At 48.1% G+C, this 25127-nt stretch overlaps 1 protein-coding gene across 1 annotated transcript; it reads left to right on the forward strand.

Annotated features, from left to right (window-relative positions):
- The first annotated feature begins 36 nt into the window (after positions 1–36).
- Positions 37–16086, forward strand: aldh16a1 (aldehyde dehydrogenase 16 family, member A1). The gene is made up of 17 exons (XM_029635381.2): positions 37–429; positions 5907–6006; positions 6168–6294; positions 10014–10171; positions 10321–10398; positions 10603–10790; positions 11263–11421; positions 11714–11872; positions 12665–12821; positions 12923–12998; positions 13210–13315; positions 13497–13627; positions 13739–13906; positions 14265–14469; positions 14649–14834; positions 14962–15087; positions 15202–16086. Exons 1-17 carry the CDS (start codon positions 343–345, stop codon positions 15367–15369), a joined length of 2379 nt encoding a protein of 792 aa, XP_029491241.1. The 5' UTR covers positions 37–342; the 3' UTR covers positions 15370–16086.
- The last annotated feature ends 9041 nt before the right edge of the window (positions 16087–25127 follow it).

Genomic DNA, 25127 nt, shown 5'->3' on the forward strand with positions numbered 1-25127 from the left:
CTAATGTGTCCGTGTAGAAACTGACTACCGTACACAACATGGTAGCTAATTGATTTTTGTCCGGCTAGTTAAAGCAAAGATGGCAGCGACGAAGCTAGTAAAGTAGGGGGAGTTTGTTCTGCTCTGTCGCACTATCTTTCTTCATTCAACACGTTGCAGTTAGTCGTTGGGAACTTTTATTTTGATATCTAAACTCTCAGACCACAGATTTAGCTAAGTTAGCTAGCATTATTTCTGGTTAACACGCTGACAGACGACAGAGCAAGAAAGCCAGTGTCTGATGTATAGTATTCTTGTTGATGATCAATACAAGTTAAAAGTTTCTTCTTGCAACATTGTATAATGGCTGGCATTACCTCCAAGACAATACACGATATATTTCAATCTATGGAGTACGGACCGAGTAGTTCCAACACAGCTACTGCTCAGGTAAAAAAAAAAAAAAAAACATGTATTTGCTGTACAAGAGTCGAGATAATGGTTGCATACGTCTAAGTAGTAGTACGCCACATACCGTCGAGGTCAATTTACTCGAAATAAATAATATTTTGTTAGAATTTCACCATGTAATGACTTAACTTCTCTCTCTCGTCACGTTTCACATCATGTTTTAGATAATAGGATTTATGTTTGCTGGCTATTACCATGTGAACTCTATTACGGTAACTAACTCAAAGGCAGTCATGTGAGATGTGGTCTTGGGGATCAAGTTGGATGGGATCTTCTGTAGAGAACAGCAGTCTCTGACTCTTTCAACAGCTAACCACCTAACATGCTCAGATTACGTTTCAGAAATGTATTTTTTGCTAGATTATGTGCAGTATGGTGTGCTTGGAACTAGTGACAAGTGTATCCTGACCTTGCTACTCTGTGTTGGAGGTGTCTGTCTCTGCAGCCAATCAAATGTGACCACAGTTCAACTCAGAATTGGTCTCGTTCATGTCTACCTGTCCAGATTTGAATAGACCTACATTATAAGTAGGGCTGACCCCAATTAGTTGTCTGGTCGATTGTTTGGTGGTTAGGCTGTTGGTCAACCAAGATTGTTTTAGTCGAGCAGTAACAAATATATACAGTACCAGTTAAATGTTTGGACACTCCTACTCATTCCAGTTTTTTTTTCTTTATATATCGTCTCTTCACTGTTGATGTTGAGACTGTTTTTTTGCGGGTACTATTTAAAGAAGCTGCCAGTTGAGGATTTGAGGTGTCTTTTTCTCAAACTAGACACTAATGTTCAAGGACTTTCTAGGTGGCCCCAAACCTTTGAACGGTTGTGTGTGTGTGTGCGCAGTTGAAGTTGGAAGTTTGCATACACCTTAGCCAAATACATTTGAACTCAGTTTTTCACAATTACTAACATTTAATCCCAGTAAAAATACCCAGTCTTAGGTCAGTTAGGATCACCACTTTATTTTAAGAATGTGAAATGTCAGAATTCTAGTAGAGAGAGTGATTTATTTCAGCTTTTATTTCTTTCATAACATCCGGGTTAGGCCGGTAGGGATATCCTTGTCTCATCGCGCACTAGCGATTCCTGTGGCGGCCGGGCGCAGTGCGCGCTGACCTGGTCGCTGGGTGTACGGTGTTTCCTCCGACGCATTAGTGCGGCTGGCTTCCGGGTTGGATGCGTGCTGTGAAAAGAAGCAGTGCGGCTTGGTTGGGTTGTGTTTCGGAGGAAGCATGGCTCTCGACCTACGTCTCTCCCGAGCCCGTACGGGAGTGTAGCAATGAGACAAGACAGTAACTACTAACAATTGGATACTACGAAATTGGGGAGAAAAGGGGGATAATAATAAAAACATTAACAATTAAACTTTCTGACGTTACATTTGTATTATTATCCCCCTTTTCTCCACAATTTGGTTGCATAGGTCTAAGTAGTAGTAAGCCACATATTTCGTTCTGACCCACCAGAGTCTCTGGTGGCACAGCTAGCAGTGCAGTGCCTTAGATCACTGTGCCACCTGGGAGACCCGTGGGTCAGAAGTTTACATACACTCAATTGGTAGTTGGAAGCATAGCCTTTAAATTGTTTAAGTTGGGTGAATTTTGTCCCATTCCTCCTGACAGAGCTGGTGTAACTGCGTCAGGTTTGTAAAGCTGACCACGACTCCATTTTGTTGATCCCTGCTTACAGACAGAAACTAAAACAAGAAGCTCCCACGCTGTCTGTCCAACGCTGGTCTGACCAATCTGATTCCACACTCCAAGACTGCTTCCATCATGTGGACTGGGATATGTTTCGTATTGCGTCAGACAACAACATTGATGAATACGCTGATTCGGTGTGCGAGTTCATTAGAACGTGTGTTGAAGATGTCGTTCCCATAGCAACGATTAAAACATTCCCAAACCAGAAACCGTGGATTGATGGCAGCATTCGCGTGAAACTGAAAGCGCGAACCACTGCTTTTAATCAGGTCAAGGTGACCGGAAACATGACCGAATACAAACAGTGTAGCTACTCCCTCCGCAAGGCAATCAAACAAGCTAAGCGTCAGTATAGAGACAAAGTAGAATCTCAATTCAACGGCTCAGACACAAGAGGTATGTGGCAGGGTCTACAGTCAATCACAGATTACAAAAAGAAAACCAGCCCCGTCACGGACCAGGATGTCTTGCTCCCAGGCAGACTAAATAACTTTTTTGCCCGCTTTGAGGACAATCCAGTGCCACTGACACGGCCTGCAACGAAAACATGCGGCCTCTCCTTCACTGCAGCCGAGGTGAGTAAAACATTTAACCCTCGCAAGGCTGCAGGCCCAGACGGCATCCCCAGCCGCGCCCTCAGAGCATGCACAGACCAGCTGGCTGGTGTGTTTACGGACATATTCAATCAATCCCTATCCCAGTCTGCTGTTCCCACATGCTTCAAGAGGGCCACCATTGTTCCTGTTCCCAAGAAAGCTAAGGTAACTGAGCTAAACGACTACCGCCCCGTAGCACTCAGTTTCGTCATCATGAAGTGCTTTGAGAGACTAGTCAAGGACCATATCACCTCCACCCTACCTGACACCCTAGACCCACTCCAATTTGCTTACCGCCCAAATAGGTCCACAGACGATGCAATCTCAACCACACTGCACACTGCCCTAACCCATCTAGACAAGAGGAAAACCTATGTGAGAATGCTGTTCATCGACTACAGTTCGGCATTTAACACCATAGTACCCTCCAAGCTCGTCATCAAGCTCGAGACCCTGGGTCTCGACCCCGCCCTGTGCAACCGGGTACTGGACTTCCTGACGGGCCGCCCGCAGGTGGTGAGGGTAGGCAACAACATCTCCACCCTGCTGATCCTCAACACTGGGGCCCCACAAGGGTGCGTTCTGAGCCCTCTCCTGTACTCCCTGTTCACCCACGACTGCGTGACCACACACGCCTCCAACTCAATCATCAAGTTTGTGGACGACACAACAGTGGTAGGCTTGATTACCAACAACGACGAGACGGCCTACAGGGAGGAGGTGAGGGCCCTCGGAGTGTGGTGTCAGGAAAATAACCTCACACTCAACGTCAACAAAACTAAGGAGATGATTGTGGACTTCAGGAAACAGCAGAGGGAACACCCCCCTATCCACATCGATGGAACAGTAGTGGAGAGGGTAGCAAGTTTTAAGTTCCTCGGCATACACATCACAGACAAACTGAATTGGTCCACCCACACAGACAGCATCGTGAAGAAGGCGCAGCAGCGCCTCTTCAACCTCAGGAGGCTGAAGGAATTCGGCTTGCCACCAAAAGCACTCACAAACTTCTACAGATGCACAATCGAGAGCATCCTGGCGGGCTGTATCACCGCCTGGTACGGCAACTGCTCTGCCCACAACCGTAAGGCTCTCCAGAGGGTAGTGTGGTCTGCACAACGCATCACCGGGGGCAAACTACCTGCCCTCCAGGACACCTACACCACCCGATGTTACAGGAGGGCCATAAAGATCATCAAGGACAACAACCACCTGAGCCACTGCCTGTTCACCCCGTTATCATCCAGAAGGCGAGGTCAGTACAGGTGCATCAAAGCTGGGACCGAGAGACTGAAAAACAGCTTCTATCTCAAGGCCATCAGACTGTTAAACAGCCACCACTAACATTTAGTGGCTGCTGCCAACACACTGACTCAACTCCAGCCACTTTAATAATGGGAATTGATGGGAAATTATGTAAAATATATCACTAGCCAAGTTAAACAATGCTACCTAATATAATGTTTACATACCCTACATTATTCATCTCATATGTATACGTATATATTGTACTCTATCATCTACTGCATCTTTATGTAATACATGTATCACTAGCCACTTTAACTGTGCCACTTTGTTTACATACTCATCTCATATGTATATACTGTACTCGATACCATCTACTGTATCTTGCCTATGCCGCTCTGTACCATCACTCATTCATATATCTTTATGTACATATTCTTTATCCCCCTACACTTGTGTGTATAAGACAGTAGTTTTGGAATTGTTAGTTAGATTACTCGTTGGTTATTACTGCATTGTCGGAACTAGAAGCACAAGCATTTCGCTACACTCGCATTAACATCTGCTAACCATGTGTATGTGACAAATAAAATTTGATTTGATTAAAGCCTCCTAGCTCGCACATGTTTTTTTCAGTTCTACCCACAAGTTTTCTATAGGATTGAGGTCAGGGCTTTGTGATGGACACTACAATATCCTGACTTTGTTGTCCTTAAGCCATTTTGCCACAACTTTGGAAGTATGCTTGGGGTCATTGTCCATTTGGAAACACCCATTTGCGACTAAGCTTTAATTTCCTGACTGATGTCTTGAGATGTTGCTTCGATATATCCAGATAATTTTCCTGTCTCATGATGCCATCTATTTTGTGAAGTGCACCAGTCCCTCCTGCAGCAAAGCACCCCCACAACATGCTGCCACCCCTGTAGCTTCACGTTGGGATGGTGTTCTTCAGCTTGCAAGCCTCACCCTTTTTCCTCCAAACATAATGATGGTCATTATGGCCAGACAGTTCTATTTTTGTGTACGATCGTTTTCCCCATGTGCAGTTGCAAACTGTAGTCTGGCTTTTTTATGGAGGTTTTGGAACAGTGGCTTCTTCCTTGCTGAGTGGCCTTTCAGGTTATGTCGATATAGGACTCATTTTACTGTGGATATAGATACTTTTGTACCTCCAGCATCTTCACAAGGTCCTTTGCTGTTGTTCTGGGATTGATTTGCACTTTTCGCACCGAAGTACGTTCATCTCTAGGAGACAGAACGCATCTCCTTCCTGAGCGGTATGACGGCTGAGTGGTCCCATGGTGTTTATACTTGCGTACTATTGTTTGTACAGATGAACGTGGTACCTTTTCAGGTTTTTGGAAATGGCTCCCAAGGATGAACCAGACTTGTGGAAGTCTACAATTTTGTTTCTGAGGTCTTGGCTGATTTCATTTTCCCATGATGTCAAGCAAAGAGGCACTGAGTTTGAAGGTAGGCCTTGAAATACATCCACAGGTAGACCTCCAGTTGACTCCAATGATGTCAAATGATGATCAGAAGCTTCAAAAGCCATTTCATTTTCTGGAATTTTCCAAGCTGTTAATGGCACAGTCAACTTAGTGATTGTAAACTTCTGATCCACTGGAATTGTGATACAGTGAAATAATCTGTCTGTAAACAATTTGTTTGGCGAGTCGGTTAGATGTCCTAACCGACTCGCCAAACTATAGTCTGTTAGCAAGAAATATGTGGAGTGGTTGAAAAACAAGTTTTAATGACTCCAATCTAAGTGTATGTAAACTTCCGACTTCAACTGTGTGTGTGTGTGTGTGTGTATATATACATACACATAATTTCCCTATCCTCCATTGTATAGCCTACTCTCTCATACACACTGATGTAAGCTCTATCTCCATCTTTCCTCAGGCTTGGCTTGAGTCTCATTCTCGTGCTCTCGGTTTGTTCATCGATGGAAAGTTTGTCAGTTCTGCAGACAGACAGACATGCAATGTGACCGACTCTTCAGGTAAAAAGATAACCTACAGGGGAGCTATCCCCTTAATTTAACATTGTTGTTCTATCTATATCTCTCGTCCTCCACTGCCCACTGTTTCCTCTTGTTATATTTTAAAGGCGTCATCAATAAAATACTATTTTGACATGGTTTTTCTCCCACTCCCTCCCTAGGTGGTCCTGTGTGTAGTACTGTGTGTGCTGTGGATGAGGATGCATCCCTGTCTGTGTCCTCTGGGGCCAGTGGCTTCAAGGCCTGGAGTGCTCTCCCCTGTCATCTCAGAGCCAAGACTCTACTCCGGTAGCTACACACCACGCCTTTACCTCTGTCTAGGGTCCACTGATACACACTACACCCCTTTACCTCTGTCTAGGGTTCACTGATACACACTACACACCTTTACCTCTGTCTAGGGTTCACTGATACACACTACACCCCTTTGCCTCTGTCTAGGGTCCACTGATACACACTACACCCCTTTACCTCTGTCTAGGGTTCACTGATGCACACTACACCCCTTTACCTCTGTCTAGGGTCCACTGATACACACTACACCCCTTTACCTCTGTCTAGGGTTCACTGATACACACTACACCCCTTTACCTCTGTCTAGGGTTCACTGATACACACTACACCCCTTTACCTCTGTCTAGGGTCCACTGATACACACTACACCCCTTTACCTCTGTCTAGGGTTCACTGATGCACACTACACCCCTTTACCTCTGTCTAGGGTTGACTGATACACCCCTTTACCTCTGTCTAGGGTTGACTGATACACCCCTTTACCCCTGTCTAGGGTTGACTGATACACCCCTTTACCCCTGTCTAGGGTTGACTGATACACCCCTTTACCCCTGGCTAGGGTTGACTGATACACCCCTTTACCCCTGGCTAGGTTTGACTGATACACCCCTTTACCTCTGGCTAGGGTTGACTGATACACCCCTTTACCTCTGGCTAGGGTTGACTGATACACCCCTTTACCCCTGGCTAGGGTTGACTGATACACCCCTTTACCCCTGGCTAGGGTTGACTGATACACCCCTTTACCCCTGGCTAGGGTTGACTGATACACCCCTTTACCCCTGGCTAGGGTTGACTGATACACCCCTTTACCCTGTCTAGGGTTGACTGATACACCCCTTTACCCCTGTCTAGGGTTGACTGATACACCCCTTTACCCCTGTCTAGGGTTGACTGATACACCCCTTTACCCCTGGCTAGGGTTGACTGATACACCCCTTTACCCCTCTCTAGGGTTGACTGATACACCCCTTTACTTCTGGCTAGGGTTGACTGATACACCCCTTTACCTCTGGCTAGGGTTGACTGATACACCCCTTTACCCCTGGCTAGGGTTGACTGAAACACCCCTTTACCCCTCTCTAGGGTTGACTGATACACCCCTTTACCTCTGGCTAGGGTTGACTGATACACCCCTTTACCTCTGTCAATGGCTCACTGAGATACACACTAATAATACTTAATGTAAAGTGCTTTTCTCACCTAAGACGCTGAAGAAAATAATACAAAATAAAATAATAACAATCAGAAACGCAGAACATTGTAAGCAGACCACAATCAAAGCTATATACAGGTGTCGTCAGGAGAACAGAATTAACATAGGTCTTTGAAAGCTTTTCTGAACAGCTCAGTCTTTAGCATGTGCCTTAAACAAGGCCGGAGACTCTCCAGCCCTGACAGTGACTTGAATGCTGCATTGAGGTCCAGCACTATGAGGGTGCTGGCAGCCCCAGAGTCGGGCATTCATGAGTCGGGCATTCATGAGTCGGGCATTCATGAGTCGGGCATTCATGAGTCGGGTGTCCAGCTCTGATGCCCAGCTGGAAGGGCTCGAGTAGGTTGTGAGTGGCCAGATGGCGTTAAAGTTGGCTATACACAGCACGTTCGATAAGCTTACTCAGAAGTGGCAGGTTGAAGATGGGCCTGTCGTTCTAGAGGTTGTCGGGGTCCGAACCAGGCTTTTTAAGTACTGGTATGACTGCAGCGAGCCTGAGCTGAGGGACACATCCAGTGGTGAGGAACGTGTTGGATGATTTCCGTGAAAGAAAGCCTCCAGGGCAGGTGAGCAAGTGGTGGGCCTCATTTGTTCTAACCAGCTTGGTTACATCAGCTGCAGTGACTGTGGAGAACCTTGACTCGGGGAGCAGAGGACCGGCTCGATCAACTACAGGGGCTGGAGAGGACAGAATGGTGGTGTTGACATTTTCGCTTTGGAAGCACAGGTGTTGATTGGGGAGGCTGAGGCCGGAGGAGCTTGCTCCCCAGTAGGAGAGCGCATCCAATAGTTTCCACTGCCGTTGCCGATTAGCTGGGAGTAGTAGGATGTCTGAGCTTTAAGGCCTGCTTGTGGTCTTTCTGATGTCTCTCAAACATCTGCACGTGTACAGTTAGCCCACTTTTCTTATACTGCCGTTCTAGACAACGGCCAGTTGCTTTGAGAGAGCGTAAGCTCCTCGGTGTACCAGGGAGAAGATATGGGGGAAGACGTTTTCAAAGGAGCAACTTCATCAAGTTTGGAGGCCAAGGCAGTGTCATATCGAGCCACAGAGTGAGTAACTGGCAGGTTGGGGATGGATTCAGTAAGCTGGGCTGTGTTTTTATAGCTTTAAGACTCCTAACCCGAATAGAGTGTTTCTTGGGCTGGGTGGGGCAGAGGAATAGCTAGGGTGAAGGTGATGAGTTTGTGGTCGGACAGGCCTGGCATAATTCCATCCTGTTTGGCCAGATCCACGCCTCTGATTACAGACCAGCTCTAGTGTATTGGCCTTTTGTTGTGGGTGGCAAAGTCCACATGCTGTTCGAGTCCAAAGTTCTCCAGAATATCAGCCAGGTCTGTAGAGACTGCAGTTAGGGGAGTCGACATGTATGTTGACATCACCAAGCACCAGCATAGCAGGGCACAAGACTTAGGAGTGTTCGTAGCTCGGGTAGTTCAGCAAGAAAGTCACAGTTGAGCTTTTGGAGGCCGATTTCTAAAAATATATATTTTTTTATAATTATTTTTATTTTTTAAATCAACACAGCCAGTACTGACGCAGAGCCAGTGATCTTGAAAGCCACACATTCGAAAGAGGAGACTGCTGTTACTGGAGTAGACTTCACAATAGTCAGTCCTGTAGATTCACAGCCAAAACCTCCACCCCATCTGGACGTGAGAGGGCAGTCCAGGTCGGTGTAGCCAGTTGCGGCGCATTGGTTGAGGGAAGATGTACTCATTGCCCTGACGCCAAGTCTCAATGAGGCAGAAAGTCCAGGCCTCTTATCAGTGACCACGTCATTCAGCAGTAAAATGACTGAATTACTTTTTGGGGCGTTGCCCCCTGAGGCCCAGTGTCCATCATCCAACTCCAGTGTGCATGTTCTACTGCACTCATTAGGACTGCACACAGTAGACGTTTGTTAAATAGTCTGGTACCCGGGTCCCATATTGAAGGAGGCTGTTCTCAAGCTTCTCACACAGGGTTGTTTTAATATGTGCAAGACATTTACATTACATTTAAGTCATTTAGCAGACGCTCTTATCCAGAGCGACTTACAAGACGTCCGCGGAATCGTAATGAGGGAAGGCGTGCTGCCGTTTCTGAATCTTTTGGTGCCCGACTTCGGTCCCGTCCGTGGTAGATGAGTTGAGATGACGATCTCGCTAGTCTGGTATTGGCTAGTTCATTGGAGAAGTATCCAAATGTGTCCGCTAATTTAACAATGATGATAAAACCTTTTTAGAATGAGATTCCTGTCTTCTATACCTGATAAGCTACAACAACAACAACAACAAGTTGATAAACAATGCACATTTTAAAAACCAAATAATTACGGCTCATTTTGCAGGAGTAAACTACCAAGGCTGGCACGAGGCGCCATCGCAACCATAAACACTACACTACAGACCACAATTTAATATCTAATAATTATGCCGGGCAAATTCAAGACGGCATTTTGAGAAATGCTCTGTATTTGTATAACGTCTGTCTCTTCGCGTGTGTGTGTGTCAGGTTGGTGAGTAGCCTCCAGAGACACGGTCAGTGTCTGTCAGAGCTGTGTGACCTGGCCCAGTCTCCCAGTTCCCCTTCAGCACTGGTCAGACTGCTGCAGTACTACTCCGGCTGGGCTCAGCTCAGAGACTCACTCATTCCCGACTGGACCCCACGTGGTAAGGCCATGCGTAGCGTGCATGTGTTTGTAAGTGGATCTTTATCCACGCGTGCATGGACGTAGTGGAGATCTTTCCTTGAGTGTTGTACAACTGTGATTGTGAAGTGTGTGTGTGTGTTGAATTTACTTTGTGTTTGTGTCTTTCAGGTGTGGTGGTAGTGGTTGTCTCTGACGACTGTTCTCTCTACTCTCTCATGCTGAAAGTCTTACCTGCACTGGCCATGGGTATGAGACACACACACACACACACACACACGAGAGAGTTACAGAGGGAGAGAGAGTTACAGATGCAGGCTATCTAATCAACATGACCAAAGGTCAATTTCCTAGAAAGTCATGGGGGGGGGGGTTTCAAAATGGACCCTGTCACCTTCTACCCTGACAAAGCTTTACTCTACCATTTGTGACCTTAACGTTTCTGTTTCCCAGGCAACGCAGTGGTGGCGATCCCTGGCGTGGGGACAGCGCCTCCTGTTCTGTTATTGGCTCAGCTGTTTGTGGAGGCGGGACTTCCTGCGGGGGTGCTGAATGTGGTGACGGGCAGCGTTTTGTCGCTGGGTTCTAAAGTGTCTCAAAACCCGCACGTCAGCTATGTCACTTACAGTGGCAACAAAAAGGTGGACACACACACACACACACACACACACACTCAAACCAATGTGTTAGTCAGTAGTGCTTATGCATATCCCTTTTGATGTCTTTTTCCTGTATGCATCTGCTCCTGCATCTTCTTACTAGCTCTCATTTCACTGATCGCTTCTTTCTCGAGGAATGTTTTCACTTGCTATGACTGTGATATGCGGTTGTTTTATCTACCCTAGTTGAAACCACTTGACTGTAAGTCGCTCGGGATAAGAGGGTCTGCCAAATGACCAGAATTCTACGTAAATGTAATGGGACTGCAATTAGCTGTGTGGCGTGAACGTTTTCCATTTGGTTACGGCAGTGAATTTGACAGTTGTCCCGTGACAGTCGTGTGTGTGTGTGTGTGTGTGTGTGTGCGCGTGTGCTTTTGATTGAACTTCCTCTTTTCTCTCGCTTACACTAACTAGTAACTTCCCTCCAATCTCTTCTTTCCTTCTTTTTCAGGATGGAGAGATTCTGTGCAGGGCCACAGCAGGCATGGGTGTTCCCGTCTCTCTCTCCCTCTCCCTCGGAGCCACCTGTCCCTTCATCATCTTTGAGTCTGCCGATATCGACAGTGCCGTGGATGGAGTGATAGAGACCGCCTTTAAGAAGAACAGAGAGGTGGAACAGATGGCTTTCTTTTCTCACTCGTTTTTCTTTTTTAAAGCCAAATCATTGAATGAATTGAGAGATTCCGGTGAAAGAACAAGATGCAATCCGATCCATGGCCACAGGTGGTCAGTGTTGTACAGTATGACTGATCTGTACCTCTCCCTCGCTCAATTTAAAAAAATAATATTTAAAGCCCGCATTTAAAGCAACCTCTTGCTGACTCAGTAGGCCTATATGACTTATCTGAACAATAGACTAATAAAATAACCTGCCCCCCCCTCTCTTTCTCAACCTCTCTCAGTGCCAGTGGATGCTGTGTGTCCAGGAGTCAGTGTGGGACAGTGTTGTAGCCCGTCTGAAGGTTCGGATGGCAGGGATGAAGAGTGTTCCTCTCCTGGCCGAAGGGGACCGAAAGCTGGTGGACGCTGCAGTACAGGAGGCCCAACAGCAGGGGGCCACGGTCAGTCACGATATTTCCATTTAACATTTTAGTCATTTAGGAGACGCTCTTATACAGAGTGACTTACATGAGCAATTAGGGTGAAGTGCCTTGCTCAAGGGGACATTGACGGATTATTCACCTTGTCGGCTTCGGGATTCAAACCAGCGCTCTTTTGTTTACTGGCCCAACACTCTTAACCGCTAGGCTACCACGTACACCGAGTGTACAAAACATTAGTAACACCTTCCTAATATTGAGTTGGACCCCCTTTTTGCCCTCGGAACAGTCTCAATTCGTCGGGGCATGGACTCTACAAGGGGTCAAGCGTTCCATGGCGATTCGGGCCCGTGTTGACTCCAATGCTTCCCACAGTTGTCAAGTTGGCTGGATGTCCTTTGGGTGCTGGACCATTATTGGTAACACACGGGAAACTGTTGAGCGTGAAAATCCCAGCGCCGTTGCAGTCCTTGACACACTCGACCCGGGTTCGCCTGGCACCTACTAACACCTCGTTTTTTAAAGGCACTTCAATAGTTCATCTCGCCTATTCACTCTCTGAATGGCACACATACACAACACAATCCATGTCTGAAAGCTGAACAATCCTTCTTTAACCTGTCTTTTCCCCTTCATCTACTCTGATTTTGAAGTGAATTTGAGAAGTGACATCAATAAGGGATCATAGCTTTCACCTGGACTCACCTGGTCAGTCTGTCATGGAAAGCGGAAGTGTTCCTAATGTTTTGTACACTCGGTGTACAAACTAAATTGTAAATAAGTGGTAACCTAATTGTGTTTTGCTTGTATCAGCTGATCCAGCCGTGTCCCCCGCCCTCCTCCGGTGCTGCCTATCCCCCCACGGTGCTGTGTGGAGTAGCCCCCTCCTGCACCTGTGTGGTGACCCCATCCCCCGGCCCTCTGTTGCCCCTCCTCTCCTTCAGGAGCCACGGGGAGGGTGTCACTCTGGGTAAGGAGGACCACACCATACTGTTTCTATGACCACACCACACTCAAACACCAACCACTAATGAAACACTCATCTATCCATCTGTTTATCTGTCTTGACAGGGAACCACAGCCCTCACGGCCAGGCTGCCTCTCTCTGGACTGAAGACCTAACTCTGGCTCTGGAGGCTGCCAAGAGGTACAGGACACACACACGCACCCATACTTACTTACACACACACACACACTATCTTGGTCTCCCAATATTCACCATGGCTGAAAACATTTAGTGTGGTGTGTTCTTACTGCGCTAGATGTATAATTCCTATCACCCAGAAGCCACCTGACAAAATAATGGACTATGAGATATAACACACCTTATTAACCCTTCCTCGTACCTCTCTCCCCAGCCTGTCTGTGGGTGCAGTGTGGGTCAACTCCCACTCTGTGATGGACCCTTCCCTGCCTCTCTCTGGCCACAAGGAGAGTGGCAACTGCATCGATGGAGGGAAGGAGGTATGGACAATAGCCATGTTCTGTCCCTGTCCAGAGGGAATTTAGTTGATAATGCGTGTAATTATCCAACCTTTTCTGATATTCACACATGCCTTCTAGAGTGTCGGGCTACAGGTTGTTTGTAGACAGTGTGCCTTATGTCGGAGTGTCTCCTAAATGACTCTTTCCTTCTCTCTTCCAGGGTCTGTTCCAATTCCTCCGCCCTTCCTCCTCGCCTCCTCTACCCCGCTCCTCTCCAGCCTCTGTTGATTACTCCACGTTTGGAACGGCGGCATCAGCGGCCATCATTCCAGAGGGATCTAATTCATCCAGGTGTGTGTGTGTGTGTGTCTTCATTGACTTCTTTTTAAAGTTGCCTTTGTACTTATTCAGTCACTTGTAATGTTCTTAATTCCCTCTTTTCCTCCCTCCTGTTTCTATCAGTACCCCTCGTTCCTATCTGCAGTATGTGGGGGGGAAGCAGTGTAAGTCTGAGTCTGGCAGCAGTGTGTGTGTCCTGGCTCCAGGGGGAGCTGTTCTCGCCTACTGTCCCGACGGGGGGAGGAAAGACGTTCGCAATGCCGTGGAGGCGGCCATTAAGGTCCAACCTGGGTAAGCTCTGCTCTAAGCTGGATGTCAATCGACCAAACGTCACCGCCGTTCTTGACACAAACCGGTGCGCCTGGCACCTACCACCATACCCCGTTCAAAGGCACTTACATTTTTTTTTTTTGTCTTGCCCATTCACCCTCTGAATGGCACACATACACAATCCTTGTCTTAAGACTTAAAAATCCTTCTTTAACCTGTCCCCTCCCCTTCATCTACACTGGTTTTTGAAGTGGATTTAACAAGTGACCTCAAGAAGGGATCAAAGCTTTCAGCTGGGCTCACCTGGTCAGTCTGTCATGGAAAGAGCAGGTGTTGATGTTTTGTGTACTGTGTATATTTTCTCTCGCTCTCCTGACAGTTGGATGAAGAAAAGCCCTGTGGCCCGAGCTCAAAGCCTCTTCTCTCTGGCTGAGACCTTGGAGCTGAAGAGGCGGGACATGGCCGTGTCACTCCACTCCCAGACAGGCCTCTCATTGGAGAAGGCGGACATGGAGGTGGAGCTGAGCATCGCTCAGCTCTGTGATTGGGCCGCTCGCTGTGATAAGGAAAGGGGCGGAGTTCCGGTGAGAATTGATGTATTCTGTCCTAATAGTAGTAACGTCTGTATAATACTAGTGGCTGTTTGTGTTCAACACTTACTCACGCACCCCCAACGCTCTGGCTGGCACACTAACAAAGCCTCTCCACTTCAGGAGGTCATACTGTATTTAAAGTGTCTCTTCTCTAACCTCCTTTTCTCTAGTCCGTCCCACAGTCCGGTTCGGCTCTGTCCATCCCCGAGGCTCTAGGAGTGGTGGGTGTGGTTCTCCCTGACTCCTCCCCCCTCCTCTCTATGGTCTCCCTGCTGGCAGCTGCTGTTGCCATGGGCAATGCTGTCATCATGGTGCCCAGTCCAAAGTACCCCCTGCCTGCTCTAGAGTTCATCCAGGTGAGTTCTGTCCTGCCCCCTGACATTTTGATTCAACTGTGTACTTGTGTGCACACGCTTGCTTGTGTATGCTGTTGCGTGTGTGCATGTATTTTTGCCCAAACACATCTGTTCCCTGTCTCTCTAGGTTCTCCAGTCCTCAGATCTTCCAGGAGGCGTGGTCAGCATTATAACTGGTGGCAGAGATCAGCTGACCCAGGCTCTAGCCAATCACAGTGTCATCAAGGCCATATGGTACTGGGGGAGTATGGAGGTGTGTATGACCCCTGTATACTCACACAACAACAAATAGCACTTAATTGCATTCCAGTAGAGTATATAAATGAGCTGTGTAATCTGTCTCTCTCTCTCTCTCACACACACACAGGGTTGCCAGTTCCTACAGCACATGTGTGCCAGCCCTCTGAAGAGCCTGTGGCTTCACTGCCAGGAGAAGGATGGAGGGAGAGACTGGGCCCAGCCTCATGCCTCACTCCAGGAAGAGATGTGGAGACAGGCCGTCCAGTGGAAGAGTGTCTGGATCCCCACTGCTTAGAGAGAGAGAGGGCGGGAAAGAGACAGATGGGGGAGACATGAAGTATATTAAAACAATAACATTTATTTGAAGTGAAGGGGGCGGGGGGTTGTAAGGGTCATTCTTAGTCGCGTTCTGGGAATGATTTTATGTAACGGCACTTGACTATGAAACCTTCTAGGCTGTTCCAGTGGTTTCCTCCCATCAGAGGACTGTATGCTGATGACTCTGTGGTAAATGACACCAGATACATAGAGAGATGTTATAACCTGTATGGATCACTGACTTCTACCTCCAGTGCTCCTATGCCTGGTCTGAGGCCTTAATAGCACTGGTGGTGATGCATTCTCTTACAGGAAGCCAGCTTTAGTCAGCCAACAATGCCTTCATCATTTTGCCTTACTGTATGTTATCAATAAGAGATTGAGGAAGAAAAAGAAAAAAAAGTAGATTTCTGCCCCCCATGAGAAGTTAATACAGCTGTACCCGATTATTAGTACCGTATTATGTTCAACTGTAGTAGTGTTCATAATCACAAACGTAAGACATTCCTTTTGTGGGGGTCTTCAATCGTGCCGGATAGGCCAGGCCTACTGTGTCAGCACGAGTAGTCTTCACGTTTTTAGTCTTAATTTTTTTTATGTCCAATTAGACATTTTGAAATATATATGATTTAAAAAGATTCTAAATAATGTACTTCTGATGTTCAAAAGCCCTAATAAAAAGATAATCACCTCATAGCTTGTGCTCTCTTTTTAAGGAGTAGGCCATCATGAGATTGCTTTTTCTGGAAGTGATTGTATGACTGGCATGTGTGTAACTTGCAGGAGGTCATGAAACTGTTTGTCGCTAAATCCGTCACGACCTGGGACCATGTAAAAACAGCTAGCTGGAGCTTGTCTGAGCCCTCAGTTGCTATGAATTTAATGCTGAGGCTACATGAAGGCACCCTAGTCTGATGGCATTGTCTCACATTTCATTATTGTGTTGACAGTGCATCCTTTACAGTTATAATTGTATTATACAAGGGCAGTGCCTTTCCCACAATGTGGTCATTTCCAGGCCTAGTGCTTTATCATAGCCTTATAGCATACCTGCCATGGCTAAGGCATTCAGGCTCTACCTGAGCCTGCAAAAACAAAAATAAACGCAGCATGCAACAATTTTTAAAATATTTGACTGAGTTGGTTTGTGTCAATCTGTAACAGCTTTCCTCTTCTGAGGAGGAGGAGGAGTAGTAGTAGGAAGGATCGGAGGACCAAAATGTAGCGTGGTATGTATCCATAATGTAATTTAATGAGAATGAATACAAAAATACAAAAGAATCAAAATGAAAACCCGAAACAGTCCCGAATGGTGCAAACACTGAAACGGAAAAAGAATCACCCACAACTCAAGGGTGAAAACAGGCTGCCTAAGTATGGTTCTCAATCAGGGACAACGATTGACAGCTGCCTCTGATTGAGAACCATACCAGGCCAAACACAGAAATCACAAATCATAGAAAAAAGAACATATACTGCCCACTCCAACTCACACCCTGACCATACTAAAACAAAGACTAAACAAAGGAACTAAGGTCAGAACGTGACACAATCGAAATAAATGAAGCCCTAATCTATGGATTTCACATGACTTGGCAGGGGTGCAGCCATGGGTGGGCCTTATTACATACACAAATACTCAGCACACCCCTCTATAGTTGCCTTGTACACTTAGTATTCCAAACATTAGGAACACCCTCCTACTATTGAGTTGCATCCCCTATTGCGCTCAGATCAGCCTCAATTCGCTGAGGCATGGACTCTAAAAGGTGTCGAAAGCGTTCCATAGGGGTGCTGGCCCATGTTGACTCCAATGCTTCCCACGGTTGTCTCCAGTTGGCTGGGGTGCTAGACCATTCTTAATGCACACGGGAAGCTGTTGAGTGTGACAAACCCTGCAGTGTTGCAGTTCTTGACACACTCAAACCGGTGCACCTCTGGGCACCTACCCTGTTCAAAGGCACTTAAATCTGTCTTGCCCATGGCACACATACACAACCCATGTCTCAAATGTGTCGAGGCTTAAAATAGTTATTTAACCTGTCACCTTCCCCTTCATCTACACTGATTGAAGTGGCTCTAACAAGTGACATCAATAAGGGATCGTAGCATTCACCTGGTCAGTCTGTCATGGAAAGAGCAGGTGTTCCTGATGTTTTGTACACTGTGTATAGTCTTGTTTGTGTACGATTTGCATGCATCTCTTTCCTCCTAGAAACCGCACACCCATCTGAATATGTACCAAGTAAACAGGGGTGAATCAAGACCCACACAGTATACAAAACAATAACACCTGCTCTTTCCATGACAGACTGACCAGGCGAAAACTATGATCCCTTATTGATGTCACTCGTTAAATCCACTTCAAATCAGTGTAGCTCAGGTCTCTCCATCCCTGTTCCTGGAGAACCCTCCTGTAGGTTTTCACTCCAGGAACAGGGATGGAGACCCCTGGTGTAGATGAAGGGGATGAGACCACGCAGAGGGTGAATGGGCAAAAGGTATGGTAGTAGGTGCCAGGTGCACCTGTTTGTGTCAAGAACTGCAACTCTGAGTTTCACGCTCATCAGTTTCCCATGTGTTTCAAGAATGGTCCACCACCAAAAGGACAACAGCGGGAGGCATTGAAGTCAACATGGGCCAGCATCCCTGTGGAACACATTGTGGAGTCCATGCCCCGATGAATTGAGGCTGTTCTGAGAGCAAGGCGGTTGCGACTCAGTATTAGGAAGGTGTTCCTAATATTTGGTACACTCGGTGTATGTGTGTCTTTGATTAGAAATTATTTCCCTACTGTAAAGTGCCAGACAGCTACTGGCCTTCTGTGGCTTACACCACGCAATGCTACTCAATTCCTCATTTTGTGCTTGAAACCCCCCTGCTGCCAATTACACGTTTGGTTGGTCCCGAGACAGAAGTTTGTGAAGGGGAAAAAAGTTGAACAAGGCTTATAAAGAAGAACAGAGGCGCAATACGTCATCACTCTTTTTCTCTCTTTTGTGTCGGTAATGAGGAGATATAGAAATATGGCCAACAATGTCCTCCACCTAATTTTTATAAAGGATTCTGTAACAAATATAATATTGTATAGTGGCCTATTCCCTCTCGAGGCATGTAAAAACTGTTTGCCGCTAAATCTGGTAAGACCACGTAAAAACGTCTTGCTGGAGCTCATCTGAACCGTTGGTTTCTGAGCCCTCATCCTCTATGTACTTAATGCTGAGGCTACATGCAGACACCCTAGTCTGATGGCTGTCTCTCATTTCATTTTTGTGCTGATAGTGCATCATTTACTGTTAGAATTGTATGCTACAAGGGCAGGGCCTTTCCCACATTGCCAGGCCTAATGCTTTATTATAGCATTAGCCTTATAGCATACCTGACATGGCTGTCTTCAGCCTCTATCTGGACCTGCTTACTTTTCAGCCATCCGTGTTCATTGACATGTGATTCAGGCACTGCAATCATGCGTGTTTAGCTTTTGGGCCCTTCAATCAGATTAGCTTTAGCTGACATTCGTATAGCGGTTGTTTTGGCGGCGTGAGAGGTGGAATTGTGCGTTGGTAGAACTGTCGTTATAACTAAAGTGGACACTGCCATTGACTACACGGAGTCGCATGAACAGAAATCCATTTACATTACATTTAAGTCATTTAGCAGACGCTCTTATCCAGAGCGATTTACAATCCCATGCAGCCTTGTTCTCCACAATGAAACCGGGGAGGAGACTGTGGATTCGTTTTCGTCTGTTAGTATGTTAGGTCATGCGATATCAGACAGCACTGGCCAATTTTGATGAAACTTGTATGAATGATGTGTCTTGCAATAGTGGTCTGACATTTACAAAATTACACAGATTGGCCACATGGTGGCACTATAACAAGAGATTGAAAATGCAAATGCAAAAAAATCAAAGGTCACGCCCTTCACCCCATTTGACCTAAACTCATGAAATTTGGTACACACATCAATCTCCTCACAAGGAACAAATTTGACTCCGTGACCCATAAGGTCCACCCTGATGGATTGTCTGCCATTTTGAATTTGATAAACAATTAAAACGCTACTCTTCTGGCACCGAATGACCGATCTGCACAAAACTTGGACAAAGGTCTAGACTAGTACCTAAAACAACATGGATGCTACTGGCCAATAAACATTCACGTGGGTGTGGTCTGGTACATAAATCAGTCAAGAATATTTCTATTATAACAACACTTGGTACACGTTGTCATGACTGGCCTGTGAGGATCAGCTCTACAGAGATATCTCTTCCTCCCGCAGAGGAGGAGAGGTATGGAGGTGGGGGGTTTTATGACCTCATGCCCGTCGTAAACTAAGGCGGCAGACCAACTCCTTTCTGGAATGTCCTTGTTGCTTAGGGAGAATCTACTGCCCAAAAATACAGAACATCAAACAAATGGACCTTGGGACAATATATTTCATAATCCGAATGGGTGGGAATAATGATGGGTGGCATATGAAAATTAATGTCTATTATATGGTGCTAATAAAAGTTAAGAGGATGTTATAATGAAAACATAATGAAAACCTCGCTCCGGTGCAGGGCGAAGTACCCACTCCGCTCGCGGATCCGCCAGCATCGGTGGTGGCTCTGGTGTGGGACTTTGCCCCCGCCCAGACCATGGGTCCAGCCATGGAGCCGGGTAAAACGCCGTGCTGGGCATCGGCACAGGAGAAGGCTCCGGCCATGGAGCAGGACTGGACACCGTGCCTGGACTGAGCATCGGCACAGGAGAAGGCTCCGGCCATGGAGCAGGACTGGACACCGTGCCTGGACTGGACCTCGGCACAGAGGAAGGCTCCTGCCATGGAGCTGGACTGGACGCCGTGCCTGGACTGGGCATCGGCACAGGAGAAGGCTCCGGCCATGGAGCTGGACTGGACGCCGTGCCTGAACTGGGCATCGGCACAGGAGAAGGCTCCGGCCATGGAGCAGGACTGGACACCGTGCCTGGACTGGACCTCGGCACAGAGGAAGGCTCCTGCCCTGGAGATGGACTGGAGAGGCACACTGGAGGCCTGGTGCGTGGAGCTGGCACAGGTGGCACCGGACTGGTGACACACACTTCAGGGCAAGTGCGAGGAGGAGACACAGGACGTACCGGACTGGGAAGGCGCACTGGAGGCCTAGTGTGTGGAGCCGGCACAGGTCTTCCTGGGCTGTAGAGGCGTACTGGAGACCTGGTGCGTGGAGCCGGCACAACTGGTACCGAACAGATGAAACCTTCGCACGGTGAGTGCGGGGAGCTAGGACAGAACGTACTGGGCTGTGGAGGCGCACTGGAGACCAGGTGCGTGGAGCTGGCACACATGGAACCGGACATATGACACGCTCCTCAAGGCGAGTGCGGAGAGCTGGCACAGGACGTACTGGGCTGTGGAGGCGTACTGGAGACCTGGTGCATGGAGCAGGCACAGTTTTTACCAGACTGTTAGCACTCTCCTCAGGACGAGTACAGAGAGCTGACTCGGGTGGCATCAAACAGATAACACGCTCCTTAGGGTCAATGTTGTGCATCATACACCAACACAACAACTCTCTCATTTGTCTCTCCTCCAATTTGTCCATCAGCTCCCTGACGGTCTCTGACTCTCTCCGTTCACTCTCCTCCAATTTCTCCATCCTCTCCCAGACTGGCTCAGGTTCACTCCTCGGCTCCGCCGATCACCCCGTGTGGCCCTCCCCCCCCAAAATTTGGGCTGTCTTTTGGGCTTTCTATGTGGCCGCGTACCCCGGCGTTGTCGCTGTCCTCCCTTCTCTCCTTGCGTCTGCCACCAAGGAAGGATCCCTTCCCAAGTCCAGGATACCTTCTCCTCCTGGGCACGCTGCTTGGTCCTGGTGTGGTGGGATCTTCTGTCACGATCGTCGTAACAACATTCGGACCAAAGCGCAGCGTGATATGGGTTCCACATGTTTAATGAAAAAAATAACAATAAAGAAAAAACAATAAAGAAAGAACGAAACGTGAAGAACATGAAGTGCTCACAGGCAACTACACATAAACAAGATCCCACAAAACACAGTCGGTAAATGGCTGCCTAAATATGATCCCCAATCAGAGACAACAATAAACAGCTGCCTCTGATTGGGAACCATACCAGGCCAACATAGAAATACACACACTAGATCACCCACCCTAGTCACACCCCGACCTAACCAAAATAGAGAATAAAAAGGCTCTCTATGGTCAGGGCGTGACAGTAGTTGACAAACAGTCTATCAAAGTTGATCACATTAGCCTCCAAATAACTACACCAAAATCACTAGCTACATACAGTGAGGGGAAAAAAGTATTTGATCCCCTGCTATTTTACAAATTATTAATCTATAATTTTAATGGTAGGTTTATTTGAACAGTGAGACAGAATAACAAAAAACAAAATCCAGAAAAACGCATGTCAAAAATGTTATAAATTGATTTGCATTTTAATGAGGGAAATAAGTATTTGACCCCTCTGCAAAACATGACTTAGTACTTGGTGGCAAAACCCTTGTGGCAATCAGAGGTCAAACGTTTCTTGTAGTTGGCCACCAGGTTTGCACACTTCTCAGGAGGGATTTTGTCCCACTCCTCTTTGCAGATCTTCTCCAAGTCATTAAGGTTGAGGCTGACGTTTGGCAACTCGAACCTTCAGCTCCCTCCACAGATTTTCTATGGGATTAAGGTCTGGAGACTGGCTAGGCCACTCCAGGACCTTAATGTGCTTCTTCTTGAGCCACTCCTTTGTTGCCTTGGCCGTGTGTTTTGGGTCATTGTCATGCTGGAATACCCATCCACGACCCATTTTCAATGCCCTGGCTGAGGGAAGGAGGTTCTCCCCCAAGATTTGATGGTACATGGCCCCGTCCATCGTCCCTTTGATGGGGTGAAGTTGTCCTGTCCCCTTAGCAGAAAAACACCCCCAAAGCATAATGTTTCCACCTCCATGTTTGACGGTGGGGATGGTGTTCTTGGGGCCTTCTCCAAACACGGCAAGTTGAGTTGATGCCAAAGAGCTCAATTTTTGTCTCATCTGAACACAACACGTTCACCCAGTTGTCCTCTGAATCATTCAGATGTTCATTGGCAAACTTCAGACGAGCATGTAAATGTGCTTTCTTGAGCAGGGGGACCTTGCGGGCGCTGCAGGATTTCAGTCCTTCACGGCGTAGTGTGTTACCAATTGTTTTCTTGGTGACTATGGCCTTGAGATCAAGGCAGCGTGGCTCCAGCAGCATGTCGGCACCGACCTCGGGGATGACCCAGAGGGCGAGGTGCAGGGCGATCCGGATGGAGACGGTGGAAATCTCGTAGCATGGAAGGATCCAACATCTCTCCTCCGGACCATACCCCTCCCAGTCCACGAGGTACTGAAGGCACCTCACCCGACATCTCGAATCCAGTATGGAACGAACGGAGTACGCCGGGGCCCCCTCGATGTCCAGAGGGGGTTGAGGAACCTCCCGCACCTCACTCCTGGAGTGGGCCAGCCACAACCGGCCTGAGGAGAGACACGTGGAACGAGGGGTTAATGCAGTAATCGGGGGGAAGCTGTAACCTGTAACATACCTCGTTCACTCTCCTCTGGACTTTAAATGGCCCCACAAACTGCGGACCCAGCTTCTGGCAGGACAGGCGGAGGGGCAGGTTTCGGGTCGAGAGCCAGACCCGGTCCCCCGGTGCGAACACCGGGGCCTCACTGCGGTGACGGAGGTAAGGCTGACCGAGACCCCCAGACGTTCCATGAACGCCCTCCAGACCCTCGACATGAACTGGGGATCCAGATCAGACACTATATCCTCAGGCACCCCATAGTGCTGGAAGACGTGAGTAAACAGGGCCTCCGCAGTCTGTAGGGCTGTAGGGAGACCGGCAAAGGGAGGAGACGACAGGACTTAGAAAAACGATCCACAACGACCAGGATCGTGGTGTTACCCTGTGAAGGTGGAAGATTGGTTATGAAATCCAGCGACAGGTGTGACCACGGCCGTTGTGGAACGGGTAAGGGTTGTAAATTACCTCTGGGCAGGTGCCTAGGAGCCTTACACTGGGCGCACACCGAGCAGGAGGAAACATAAACCCTCACATCCTTAGCCAAAGTGGGTCACCAGTACTTCCCACTAAGACAGCGCACCGTCCGACTGAACCCAGGATGACCAGAGGAGGGTGATGTGTGGGCCCAATAGATCAGCCGGTTACGGAGCGCAAACAGAACGTACAGAGGCCCAGCTGGACACTGAGGGGGAGCGAGCTCTGCACGTGACGTCTGCTCAATGTCCCCGTCTAGCTCCCACACTACCGGCGCCACCAAGCAAGAGGCGGGGAGTATGGGAGTGGGATCCATGGGCCGCTCCTCTGTCTCATACTGCGGGGACTGTGCGTCTCTACCTAGTCTGTACGAAAGGGTGAAAAAAAAAGGGGTGAAAATCATGGCCCACCTTGCCTGGCGAGGGTTCAGTCTCAGGCTGCCCGAATGTACTCCAGATTGCGGTGGTCAGTCCAGATGAGAAAAGGGTGTTTAGCCCCCTCAAGCCAATGTCTCCATGCCTTCAATGCCTTGACGACAGCCAACAGCTCCCGGTCCCCAACGTCATAGTTTTGCTCTGCCGGGCTGAGCTTCTTCAAGAAGAAGACACAGGGGCAGAGCTTTGGTGGCGTACCGGAGCGCTGAGAGAGAACCGCTCCTATCCCAGTCTCGGATGCGTCCACCTCCACTATGAATGCCAAAGAGGGATCTGGATGGGCCAACACGGGCGCCGAGATAAACAGAGCCCTTAGTTGCCCAAAAGCCCTGTCTGATACCCTAGGAAGGAGACGACTTGCTGAAAGAACAGGCATTTCTCAGCCTTGACGTACAGTTCATGCTCCAACAGTCGTCCAAGTACCCTGCACACCAAGGACACATGCTCGGCGCGTGTAGCGGAGTAAATCAGAATGTCATCGATATACACCACTACACCCTGCCCATGCAGGTCCCTGAAAATCTCATCTACAAAGGATTGGAAGACTGATGGAGCATTCATCAATCCGTACGGCATGACGAGCAACACATAATGCTCTGAGGTGGTACTAAACGCCGTCTTCCTCTCCCGGATATGCACCAGGTGGTATGCGCTCCTGAGATCCAGTTTTGTGAAGAAGCGCGCCCCCGTGCATTGACTCAATCGCCGTGGCGCAGACCTCCATCCTTCTTCTTCACAAAAAAGAAACTCGAGGAGACAGGTGAAGTGGAGGACCGAATGTACCCCTGACGCAGGGATTCGGAGACATATGTCTCCATAGCCACCATCTCCGCTTGCGACAGGGGATACACGTGACTCCTGGGAAGTGCAGCGTCTACCAGGAGATTTATCGCACAATCCCCCTGTCGATGGGGTGGTAATTGAGTCGCCTTCTTTTTACAGAAGGCGAGAGCCAAATTGGCATATTCGGGGGGGATGCGTACAGTGGAGACCTGGTCTGGACTTTCCACCATAGTTGCACCAATGGAAGCCCCTACACACCTCCCCGAGCACTCTCGCGACCACCCCGTGTGAGCCCTCTGTTGCCATGAAATGGTTGGGTCATGTGACGAGCCAACCAGGGAAGGCCCAGTACCACGGGAAACGCAGGAGAGTCAATGAGAAAGAGACTGATTCTCTCCTCGTGACTCCCCTGCATCACCATGGCCAGGGAGATAGTGGCTTCCCTGATTAGTCCGGACCCCAATGGTCGACTATCCAGAGCGTGA

Source organism: Oncorhynchus nerka, linkage group LG26 (genome assembly GCF_034236695.1).
Source record: "Oncorhynchus nerka isolate Pitt River linkage group LG26, Oner_Uvic_2.0, whole genome shotgun sequence".
Taxonomy (NCBI): domain Eukaryota; kingdom Metazoa; phylum Chordata; class Actinopteri; order Salmoniformes; family Salmonidae; genus Oncorhynchus; species Oncorhynchus nerka.